Source organism: Elephas maximus, chromosome 3 (genome assembly GCF_024166365.1).
Source record: "Elephas maximus indicus isolate mEleMax1 chromosome 3, mEleMax1 primary haplotype, whole genome shotgun sequence".
In the NCBI taxonomy this organism is placed as follows: Eukaryota; Metazoa; Chordata; class Mammalia; order Proboscidea; family Elephantidae; genus Elephas; species Elephas maximus.
The window spans coordinates 63,990,287-64,002,647 of record NC_064821.1 but is presented as its reverse complement, the minus strand read 5'-3'; the positions used below and the strand labels follow the sequence as shown (position 1 = coordinate 64,002,647).

At 49.8% G+C, this 12,361-nt stretch overlaps 1 protein-coding gene across 1 annotated transcript; it reads left to right on the top strand.

The window, feature by feature from the left end:
* The first annotated feature begins 1,747 nt into the window (after positions 1–1,747).
* ID3 (inhibitor of DNA binding 3) lies at positions 1,748–3,333 on the top strand. The gene is made up of 3 exons (XM_049878244.1): positions 1,748–2,128; positions 2,256–2,338; positions 2,849–3,333. The coding sequence occupies exons 1-2, from the start codon at positions 1,829–1,831 to the stop codon at positions 2,313–2,315; spliced, it is 360 nt and encodes a 119-aa protein (XP_049734201.1). The 5' UTR covers positions 1,748–1,828; the 3' UTR covers positions 2,316–2,338; positions 2,849–3,333.
* The last annotated feature ends 9,028 nt before the right edge of the window (positions 3,334–12,361 follow it).

Genomic DNA, 12,361 nt, shown 5'->3' with positions numbered 1-12,361 from the left:
TTATCCCCCGCTCCTTCCACTAAACAGGCTGTCCTTGAAAACAGGGAGAAAATTTTGAAGACCTCTTTCTTGGGACACAGAACCCTGTGGTATGATGGAAAAGAACAAGGCTTCAAGGATGGCTCTAATATTACCCATGGCGTGACATTAGACACGTTTTACATCCCCTGTTTGGGCCCTTTGCCACTCCACATCTGCCTGTCCAAATTTCATAAAGCCTTACATTTCTAGAGCTGGAAATTATTTTAAATAATTATTTAGCATCACCCCCTTCCCCCCATTTTACTAACATACCATCTAAGGCCAGGGTACCTGGGCTTGTTCAAGATCACATGACAAATTATTGACAGAGCTGGGATGTTGAACCCAGGACTCTCAACTTCCATTCCAGTGTTTTTTTCACTACAACTATTTTGAGACTTTCCTAGCTTTGAGCTCCCACTGTCCTGTTAATCAGTGTCACAAACTATTGAACCCTTGTTTCCTGTGGTAATCTGGTCTCCCCAAATTGTGAAATCCTTGAGAGCAGGAGCCACATTTTATGTGAAGCAACTCCATAAGTATTTACCAACTGCCTGATTAGGGAAGCAAGCTTTGGGAGATACCACTTGGTCAGTTCCAAGATGGAAACCAGCTCCCTGGGGCTGCAAATTCCCAAAGGTCCTAGGAAGTGAGGAAAATACAAGCAAAGAAAACTGAGTGCAGTGTCAACAGGGCTTAAATTGCCTGGCCTCTGGTCCCTTTCTTGGGCTCTCAGATAGAGCTGGAGCTATTTCAGCCAGGCTAAGAATAATCAAGCCCAGGTGGCCTGTCCTTCCACAGCAGAAGGGGACAGACAATAGAGCAATGAAATTACAAACTATTGTTTTCTTCACAGAGGTGGTGAGGAGTGGGGGAGCAGAACTGCTGTCAGGAATAGGGGCTCCTAAAAATGATTACCTAGAAATCATCCCTTCTGTTCCCCACATTAAAAACTCTGTCTAAAATTCTAATGAAACCCGCTTTCACAACAAACTGGGCATATATTTGGCTCCTCATGAGGTGCATGGGGCCAGAGGGTCGGAGCTCTTTCTTTCTCCATGCAAAAAGCACAGATTCAGGCTGCTTTCTTTCTTTTCCCTTGTTGCTCAAATAGTGTTCTTTGCTCAAACCCTTTTCCCCTCCTCCTTCTGCAATCTCAGCGCCTAGCCCAAATCTGTTTTCTTCATTGTAACCTCAGCTTCACCGCAATTAATTTTTTTTTCCTCTGGTCACAAGATAATTCCTGACGCCAGTGAGTCTGGAGGTCAGACGAACAGCAAATTGGGGAACAAGGCGGCACTAATTCCTTACAAGTTTCCCTTGAAAAATCTTCTGCTTAAAAAAAAAAAATAAAAAGCTTGCTGTTTCAGGGATTTATGGCCTCGGAGGAGCCATGGGTTCGAACTAGTGTTGGTGGACCAGCCGGGGGCAGGGGAGCTCAAAGATCTGGGGCACTGCCAGGAAAAGACAAATTCTTAAAGTTAATGGTTTTAAGTGATTTTTAAAATCCTTGCTAGCTAAGAGGCCCGCCTCTCCCCGCTATCAGCGTTTCCTCATTCTTTGAATCCGCGGCTTCGCGGTATTCGGCGTCAGACCAGCGGGAGGAAGCCTGTTTGCAATTTAACCGGCTTGTGAACGCCCAGGGTTGGCAGAGGCGGGACCCGGACGGACATATTTGCATAAAGGGGCGTGCCGTCGAGGCGGGCTCTATAAAAGCCAGCGGCGGCGGGCGCGAGCGCATTGCTGGCTGCTGTAGGAGTTTTTCCGGTTTCTCTACCTTTTGGCACCTACGTTCTCACGCTGTACTATGAAGGCACTGAGCCCTGTGCGCGGCTGCTACGAGGCGGTGTGCTGCCTGTCGGAGCGCAGCTTGGCCATCGCACGGGGCCGCGGCAAGGGCCCGGCAGCCGAGGAGCCGCTGAGCCTGCTCGACGACATGAACCACTGCTACTCGCGCCTACGGGAACTGGTACCCGGAGTCCCGCGAGGCACTCAGCTTAGCCAGGTGGAAATCCTGCAGCGCGTCATCGACTACATCCTCGACCTGCAGGTGGTCCTTGCCGAGCCGGCACCCGGACCCCCAGACGGCCCGCATCTCGCCATCCAGGTGCGCGTGGGCGTGCTCGGGAGTCGGGGAAGGGTTGATTGTCGGTGCCGGGGTCCTGCAGAATCCCCAGAAATCCCAAGTGCTATGCAGCCATGCGTAACTCTCCCCTCTTCTCTTCCTGTCTCAGACAGCTGAGCTCACTCCAGAACTTGTGATCGCCACCGATAAGAGGAGCTTCTGCCACTGACCCGGCCGTTCTGGCGCCTCCAGGTGTGTATTCCCTCCTCCCGGGGTTCCCGGGGAGTTGGGGGCTTACATGGCAAATTATAGAGTTGGCAGGTCTTTAGTGGGGATTACGGTCCCTTGGTTTAGGGCAACTGAGGCCAGAGGAGGAAAACGATTTTTCCTCGGTCACGTCAAATGAAAAGCAAAACTAGTTTCCGTCTAATGCGCATTCTAGCATTACATTTTTGTTGCTCCTGCCCTTCCCCAGTGGCCAAAGACTGGGGAAAGTAGATGTGGGTCCGACCAAATAAAAAACCCTTGTGTCTGGGCCCCCTCCCAACTAGTGTCAATTCCAAGGGGCGGGGGATGGTGCAGGGCTCCGCCTGTGGTCCTTTGGCGCCAACTGGGTGGGGACAGCGTGGGGCGCGCGGAGTTATCAGCTGGAGGTAGAGACCAAGTTTCCTCCCTGGCGCCGACCAGTCTGCGGACTGCCCCCGCCTCGGCGCGCTCGGCGGAAACTGACGGCTCCCTGGTCTTCTTCCCTCCCCCGCCCAGAACGCAGGTGCTGGCGCCCATTCCGCCTGGGACCCGGGACCCTCTCCGGCCGGAAGCTCGAGGGCATGGATGGGCCCCAACCTCGCTCTGCCCATTTGACTTCCCCAAACGCCTGCCCCGAGGCTGGATTTGGCACCCGGGGGCGAAGGACTGTGAACTTGGGTGGCCTGAAGAGCCAGCGCGAGCTCTGGGCACCAGCTGGGCAACGTCACTGTGTTCCCACCCCCAAGTTTAAAGACTGTTCAGAGTGTGGAGGTGTGTGTGGAGGGGGTGGTGGCTGCTCTCCAAACTCTGCCGAGGTGGCAGTAGAGCTGGTCTTCTGGTCTCCTTGGAGAAAGGCTCTGTTGCCCTGATTATGAACTCTATAATAGAGTATATAGCTTTTGTACCATTTTTACAGGAAGGTGACTTTCTGTAACCATGCAATGTATATTAAACTTTTTATAAAAGTTAACATTTTGCATAATAAACCGTTTTTAAACACTTGTGTCTGTAATCTGATTGGACATCCCCTTTCCCTCATTAAGTGTTAATACCGTTTCTCACACAGGCTGCATTTAGGAAAAAAAAAAAATCTTCCTTGGGAGTTTATTAGGAGCAAGATGGGAAAATGCCCAGCTTGAGGGTGGGATGGGATGGGATGGGATGGGATGGGATGGGAAGGGCTTGTGTGGAAGTTCCACGTTCACTGATGTTTGGGTGCAGAGATCTTGGCCCTGCCCCCTCCATTTGGCTGGTGAGGGGTACCTGAGAGGGGAAGTAATTAGCACAACCTCATCCAGTAAGTAGGGGGTGCAGGCTAGAACCTGGGCTGCATGTGTTCCATTCTCTGTCCCTTGAGAGCTGTTAAGCTACACTAGCTGGCAGCTGTTATATTTGTCAATGGTACACGATCACTTTCTAGCTGGGGAGGTGAGAAGAGTGGAGCCACTAGTTTGCCTCATCTAGTGTCCAGATGTGAGTGGTGGTTGATAGACCCATTTCAGAGATGGATAGACTCATCACTGGGTCTGTTTTCATGTCCTCCTGGTGCTTTCTGATCTGACTTCTTGTGGGCTTACAAAGTTAGAAAAGGAGAGGAACTGTTTTTCTCAATTCCTGGGCTACTTTGATGATAAGGATTTGGGTGCCAGTTGGGAAGTACTAATACTACCCTCTCCTCTAACACGATCTTTGGGCAGCAGGTTTGGATTCCAACCCTGGGCCAGGACTTGAGGAAAAGCCCCATAGCCCTCATTCCTTCGTACAACACCTCAAACTGGAGCATACAATGTAACTATCCCTATTTTTAAAAATGGGGAAACTGAGGCTCTCAGTTACACATTCTCACAACCCCTGAAGAGACAAAAATGGGATTTGAGCCTTAACTCCAACAACTAGCATAGTTGTGGACAGCAGAAGGGCCTGGAACTGACCACTCTGTGGGGCCAGGTCTAGACAAAGGGCAGGACCCAATCTGTGCCATTGGTGTCTGCCCTGTACTTGGTGGCTCCCCAGGTGGGCTCCACCAGGCGCCTGGTCTCATTGAATTCCTGTTTATGGTATGACCTCATCTGTATGCTGGCCCTGGCAGGAGTTACTGCTATATTTTATAACAAACAGGGCAAGTAATCACCCTAAATGCCTCAACCCTGGTGAGCTTTCTGGGGTGAACAGGGGCAAGGGAGGAGGCAGCCTGTGTCTTTGCCAACCATCCTCCCGGCCTGGCCAGTGGTTCTTAACCTGCTTTAGGTACTGGTCCCCTTGGATGATCTAGTGCAAGACAGGAACACTCTTCAGAAAACTTCACGCACACGACTTTGCAGAGGACTAGCATGCCTCTTCCCCTGCCTATGGGAAGCCTGCAGACCCAAGGAACCCTTGCTCAAACCCCAAGACTCAGGACTGCATTCATTCAGCTTGTATTGTTTGTAAGCTATGCTACATGAATCCCTGCTCTGCCTACTAGCTATATAACCCAAGGTTGGAGACTGCCTCTCTTGAGCCTCAGTTTCCCAATCTGTAAAAGGGAGCTGATCTTGGGCAAGCACTCAGAGTCACTTGGCCCCACATTACACTGTTAATTGCAGTAGCTCCAGGCACTGACTGAACTCAAGTCTTTGGTTGCCACGTCTTGTACCCTTTCTGCCACAGCCTAGTGCCTCTTGCTCACTCAGAAGTTACCAACCGTGGAAGGCTCAAAAGAGCCCCATCACTCATCTGCCATGTGACCTTGAACAAGCCACTTCACCTCTCTGAGCCTTCAGCTCCTCCCTTAGCCAGCAGCTGGTGGTTCTTGCACCTCTATGTCCTAGGACAGGAGATAATGGTGGGAAAGTTCTTTGAAATGCATCACACACCTACGAGGTATTATTAAGCTAATTCTGAGGAAATTGCCTGTCAGGTCTGTCAGGACTGAGCTGTTCAGGTGGCCTGGACAAAAGCTGAGATCAGCATGCCAATCCATTAGTCATTAGAGAGTGAAAGCAATTTGGCCGCAGTTCGGAAGACTATTAGAGAGAGGATCCTGTTTTCTGTCGTAATCATGTATAGCGTGCCTACCATGAGCCAGGCTCCATTTTACCTTTACTTTCTCTAATCCTCAGGACAGCCCAGTGAGGCTTGTACCAACCATTATTCTGGTTTTACAGAGGAAACAGACTCAGAAAGGCTGAAATAACTTGATCAAGGTCACACAGCAAGGAAGTGGCAGAGCAGAGATTAGGAACCCCCTCTCCAGGTCTCAACTCCACGTCGACCCTATTCCCTTGCTGTTCCCTATGCCTGGCACATACTTGCTCCCCAGTGGGTGCTTGAATGAAAGACCTGAGGCCACCCCGGTCTCCCCTCTGAGAGGCAGTGCCCTTTCTGTGAAAGGTTCATTGTTCGGATGAAAACTAACGCGCCTAAAGCATCCGCCAGGCTTCCTGAATAAGATTCACTATTAACTGAGTGGTTTACGCTCATTACCGCAAGCTAAGCCCACATCAGCTCTGAGATAGCATTTGGAAGGAACCTTTACTTTGTAAATAAACAGGCTCACAACGGGCGAAGTAACTAGCCTTTGGTCACACAGCTCCTAGGTAGCACACAGCAGGGATTCAAATTCATATCTGTGATGAATGTAATTAATGTCACTCAACTGTTCAAGTGAAGGGTGTAGAAATGGTAACTGTTCTGTTACTTATATGCTCGCCACACACACGCAATACAAATCCATGCCTGTGGCACCAGAGACGGTGCCGACCCGAGAAAGCCAGTTACAACTCTCTGTGGTTGTAGATGCGTGCAACGACCTTCCATGGTCTCTCCCTGCACTCTTCACCTCTCGTGTCACCACTCTCCCTCATTCCCCAGTCTACGCCCCAAAAGAAAAACTCCCTTCGCCCACCCTTCCGCGCAGAGCTGCTCCGAGGGACCCTGTGCCCTCTCCTGGCCTCGCGGGAGAAAGCCACGCCCCCGGCGGCTTCCAGGCGCCCAGGAGGGGCGGAGCCTGGGCCCACGTGGCCCGGCACCCGGCTGGGCGGGGACGAGACGCCCCGCCCACCGCTGGCCCCGCCCCGGCCCGCGGCCGCTCCCCCCGCGGGCCCTGGGGGCCGCTCGCAGGTGTTCGCTGGCGCCCGGATGTCTGAGCTCTGGCTCCGCTCTGGCTCCGGCTCCCTCCGCAGCCTGCGGGCGGGGCTCCCAGCCCATCCGGAGCCTCGCGGCGCCCCCGCCGCTCTGCCAGCAGCGCGGCCTCCCTGTTCCCAGCCTCCAGGCCTGGGGGGCCCCCCACCCGGCGGAGTCGCTGACCCGACCGCTCTCCCGCTGCCCCCAGCTGCTCTCGGCCGCTGCGGCCTCGGCGCGCCCCCACCCGGCTTCCTGCCTCGGCAGCTTTGCCCAGGCCGGGCGGTCGCCTGGATCGCACCCCGTTCCTTCCTTCCTTCATTCTTTCAGGCCACTCACATTCCTCGAGCGCCTGCGACGTGCCCCGCACAAGGCCTCTCCGACCTTCCCAGTGCGGCCCAAGGCCCTCCGGGGTCCTCTGGGGGCCCCCCCCCCAGTCCCCCCAGCCTTCTCCTGGCTAATGCCCTATTTCGCTCAGAGTTTGGCATTTCATTGTTCTGTTTCTCGTCTTTGGGGTCAGTCAGTGGAAAGGTCAAGGGGTAGCTTTGTGACTGAGGTCAAGGGTCCTTCTGACAGCAGGGTGAAGGGTCAGAGTGTGGCCAGAATTGGGGTTCAGTCAGACTGTGGGGGGCGGTTAGTGGCTGAGAGTGGGTAGAAACTGGCAGCGGTCAGGCTGTGGCCGGGGTTATAGGGACAGGGTTTGGGGGGTCAGTCTGTGGGTAGGGTCAGTGACCAAGGTTAGTGAGGCAGTCTTTGGGTAGCGTAGGGTCAGTGGACAACCGGGGTCAGGGCAAGTAGGTCATACTGTGACCAGGATTTAGGGATTGCCTTTGACAAGCCAGATAAGGAGTGGCGAGCCTCAGTAGCCTGAATGCAAATTTTATGGCTGGGTCTGACCATACCCTCCCCCTTCCACCTGGGGACACACCTTCTTTACCCTCACCACACTGGTCCTACTGTGTTGCAGATGCTTCAGGCAGCAGCTTTCATTGCAGTAGTCTGAGGTGAAAGGGAGCCCAGGCTGGCAGCAGCACTGCCCAGGGTAGGGAGGCCTTAGGTTTCTGGGGAACCCACCCTGGCCACTCACATTTATAACAGGCAAGTTGGTGCTCTTCCCTGTACTTGGTGTCATTTGTTCACAAATCCAAAGCCAGTGAGGGGTGGGAAGGACCGTTGTTAATGTCTTATGGCATCGAGTCAGTTCCCACTCATGGTGGCCCCATGTGTTATACAGAACAGCTCTGTAAGGTTTTCTTGGCTGTAATCTTTATGGAAGTAGATGGCCAGGCCTTTTCTTCCGTGCCACCATGGGTGAGTTTGAACTGCCAACCTTTCAGTTACCAGCTCAGCTCAAATGGTTTTTGCCACCCAGGGAACTTCAAAGAGCCCATGAAACCCATTGCTGTAGAGCTGATGCTTCCTCATGGCGACTTTATGATGAAAGAGCTCATAGAGGTCATAAATGTGGCCCAGAGAGTAGAAGGAGCCTGCTCACGAACACACAGCAAATTGGTGACCAAGCCAGGATTCAAACCCGAGCCTCCTACCACCTTGCACAGGGCTCTTTTTGATACCCTGCGTGGGGACTCCTACTTTAGAGATGGGGTGACTGAGGGACTCGCTCAGTTCTGACAGAGGGACTGCAAGGGGCTGGTTGACTGTACAGCCCCTGACCCTGAGGATCTGAAATGTGAGGTCAGGAAATGGTGATTCCCCAAAGCATTGCTTCCTTGTCATTGCCCACTCAGCCCCTTCCCGCTCTCACTAGAAGCAAACGAAACAAGGGTGGCCAAGTGTGAGCTGGAAGCCAGGGTGGGGAGGGGGTGCTTTCTGGAGAGAACACTGTAGGAACTGCTGGGGAAAAGCTTAGCTGAGTTCTTGTGGAAACATATGGAATGCATTACCCTAAGTCGAGGTGGTCGCTGGCCAGCTGGCAGTGGTTTGGGACTAAAAGTGTGCATTGTGTGGTAATGAGGGTACCCAGGGCAGTGGACTCCCCAGAATAACCTGCTCGCTCACTGATCCGGGTCATTCCTGAACCTTGTTTTATTTCTTACACCATTTCTAACATCAAAAAAAGGCTTTCAAGACATGCTGGGGTATGGAGCCATTGTAGATTATGTGGGGAAGAGACAAGGACCTGGGGACTATTAGGCAGGCCCCCTGCCCTCCCTCCTCCCATACACACACATGTCACTTCACCATCAGACCCAGAGTCCTGGCAAGTCTTGTGGTCGGCCCAGGTATGTGAAGAGTCAATCCACTGTTCCTGATCCCAGCTTCCACTGAGTGTTCATCCAGGTGTGCCCCAAGGGCCCTAAATGTTGGTCTCATATTCTGTCAGTGGCGTTTTCCATTGCAGATTTGACTCCAGATACAAAAAGAGCAGCAAGAGAGAGTTTGAAAGAGGCCATTCACTGGTGCACTCATTTACAGTCTACATGGAATGGGGGAGCTGGGGGGCTGCCTCTGTTTCATCCCTTCGAGGCTCACAGATATTAGGGGACCAGCCAAAGGTCACTCTGGAGTAAGTGGCAGAGCTCAGGTCTCCCACCACGGCCTCCACATTCAGTGCTTTTGTTGTCTGCAACTCAATTTTATCAAGAGGAAGCGGAGGTCTGGAGGTGTTAGCTTCTTCATCACCACTGTTGTAGTTTCTTAAGGCTGCCTTAAAAAGATATCACAAAGTGGGTGGCTTTAAGCAACAGAAATGTATTATCTTACAGTTCTGGAGACCGGAAGTCAGAATTGAGGGTGTCGCCAGGGCCATGTTCTCTCTGAAGGCTCTAAGGGACGGTCCTTTCTTGTGTTTCAGCTCCTGGTAGCCTCAGGCATTCCTTGGCTTGCAGCTGTAGCGTAACTCAGATGTCACAGGCCATTTTTCCTGTCTCTGTCTCTTCTCCTCCTTTATAAGGACACCACTCAGATTGGATTAGGACTCACCTTGTTCCAGGATGACCTCATGTTCGCTGAAAACATCTTTAAAGACACTTTTCAAAGAAGGTCACCTTTACAGGTACCAAGGGTTAGGATCTTAACATATCTTACCGAGGAACACTGATTCAACCCATACCAATCATCATTATCAAACCACCATCTAGTTCTTTTTTAATTTTTATTGTGCATTAGGTAAAAGTTTACAGAGCAGATTAATTTCCCATTTGATAATTTGTACATAAAGTGTTCTATGACATTAGTTTCATTCCCCACAGTGTGTCAGCACTCTCCCCATTTCCGACCTAGGTTCCCGTTTCCTTTTGTCCTGATTTTCTACCCCTTCCTGCCTTCTCATCTTTGCTTTTGGGCAAATGTCGCCCTTTTGATCTCATATAATTGATTGTTCTAAGGAGCACATTTCTCTTGGGTGTTATTGTTTATTTTATGAGTCTGTCTATGGTTTGAAAGGTAGTCTGTAGGAGTGGCTTCAGTTCCAGTTCAGAAGGGTGTTTTAGGGCCATAGTCTTGGGGGTTCCTCCAGTCTCTGTCAGACCAGTAAGTCTGGTCTTTTTTGTGAACTTGATTTTTGTTCTACAGTTTTTCTCCTGCTCTGTCCGGGACCCTCTGTTGTGATCCCAGTCAGAGTGATAATAGTGGTAGTCGGGCACCATCTAGTTCTTCTGGTCTGGGGGCCGTGTAGGCTGTGGTTCATGTGGTCCATTAGTCCTTTGGACTAATTGCTCCCTTGCGTGTTTGGTTTTCTTAACTCTCCTTTGCTCTGGATGGTAAGAGACCAGTAGATGTATCTTACTTAGATGGCTGCTCACAAGCTTTTAAGACCCCAGATTCTACTTACCAAAGTGGGATGCAGAGCTTTATGAACTGTGTTGTGCCAGTTGACAAAGATGACCCCTTTGAGCCTAGGAACTTCATCTGTGACGTGTTTGGTTATATCTAAGAAGTTGTCCTGACTGTGGCCCTTGTGTGTTGTCTCTGTTGTCTATATTAATGTATAGGAAATCATGGTGGCATAGTGGTTAAGTGCTACAGCTGCTAACCAGAGGGTTGGCAGTTCGAATCTGCCAGGCGCTGCTTAGAAACTCTATGGGACAGTTCTACTCTGTCCTGTAGGGTCGCTATGAGTCAGAATCGACTTGATGGCACTGGGTTTGGTTTTTTTTTTTTTTTTATTAATGTATAAGCAGCACCCACAGTTAAGTATGTAGAAATACCCACCACCGAACCTGTACCTGCAGGTGAGTGTGTTCCCTTACATCCTGCTACACCTCTTGGTATACCTGTTTACCTATGTATTCACTCATCAATTAGTGTTTGTTAATAATATTGTTGCAGGAATGTCTGTGCCATAGTAATTACCATTGTTGCCCTTTTTCTTGCGTTCCTCTCCTCTTGGTGCCCTCCCAAGCCTTGGTCATGTTGTGTGGCCTTCCCCCATATAGTGTATTGCCTTTCCCTTCACCAATATTAACACATGTCTTCTATCTATTTGGCAGTTTTCTATCCCTCCCCCTCCCATCCCTGGTAATGATCAAAGAATTTATTCCTCCTTGTGCATAAACCTTTTTTTTGTTTCTTTATAATAGGGGTCTCATACAATATTTGTCCTTTTGTGATTGACTTATTCGACTCAGCATAATGTCCTCCAGGTTCATCCATGTTGTGAGATGTTTCGCGGATTTGTCATTCTTTATCATTACGTAGTATTCCATTTTGCGTACTTACCACAGTTTGTTAATCCATTCATCTGTTGATGGGCACTTAAGTTGTTTCCATCTTACTGCTGTTGTGAACAATGCTGGAGTGAATATGCGTATGCATATGTCTATTCATGTCATGGCTCTTATTTAGGAGTGGGATTGCTGGGTCATATGGTATTCCTATTTCTAGCTTTTTAAGGAAGTGCCGTACTGTTTTCCATAGTGGTTGTACCGTTTTACATTTGCATCAGCAGTAGATAATAGTTCCAGTCTCCCCACAACCTCTCCAGTGTTTGTTATTTTCTGTTAGTGCCAGTAATGTTTGGAATGAGATAGTATCTCATTGTGGTTTTGATTTGTGTCTCTAATGGGAGCCCTGGTGGAACAGTTGTTAAGAGCTAGGCTGCTAACTAAAAGGTTGGCAGTTTGAATCCACCGGCCACTCCTTGGAAACCCTGTGGGGCAGTTATACTCTGTCTTACAGTGTCATCGTGAGTCAGAATGAACTCGAATGCAATGAATTTGTGTTTTGAATGTCTAAAGGCCACGAGGAAACCCTGGTGGTGTAGTGGTTAAGTGCTATGGCTGCTGACGGAAGGGTTGGTGGTTCGAATCCACGAGGCACTCCTTGGAAACTATGGGGCAGTTCTCCTCTGTCCTGTAGGGTCACTATGAGTTGGAATTGACTCGACAGCAATGGGTTTGGTTTTGGTTTTTTTAATGGTCACGAGCATTTCCTTGTGTTTGTTAGCAGACTGAATGCCCTCTTTGGTGAAGTGTCTATTCATATCCTTTGCCTGTTTAATTGGATTCTTTGTCATTTTGTTGTTGAGCTTTTGAAGTTTTCTATAAATTTTAGCGATTAGACCCTTGTCAGATAAGTCGTAGCCAACTTTTTTTTTCTCAGTCTGTAGGTTCTCTTTTTACTCTTTTGGAGAAGTCTTTTGGTAAGTCTAAGTGTTTAACTTTTAGGAGGTTCCATTTATCTAGTTCATTTCCTGTTATTTGTGCATTTTTAGTTATGTTTGGAATTTATGCCATATGTTAGGACCCCTAGCATTGTCCCTATTTTTTCTTCCACGACCTTTATAGTTTTAGGTTTTATATTTAGGTCTTAATCTATTTTGAGTTAGTTTTTGTGTGTAGTGTGAGGTATGGGCCCTGTTTCCTTTTTTTTTTTTTTTTTTTAAACAAACGGACATCCAGTTTTTCCAGCACCATTTTTTAAAGAGACTGTCTTTTCCTCATAATGGACTTTAGCCCTTAATGTCAA

Bases quoted from the DNA above. Each gene is read 5' to 3' on its own strand.
- ID3 (XM_049878244.1), top strand. From the start codon at position 1,829: ATGAAGGCACTGAGCCCTGTGCGCGGCTGCTACGAGGCGGTGTGCTGC. The intron at 2,129-2,255 runs GTGCGCGTGGGC...TTCCTGTCTCAG, and splicing joins GCCCGCATCTCGCCATCCAG to ACAGCTGAGCTCACTCCAGA.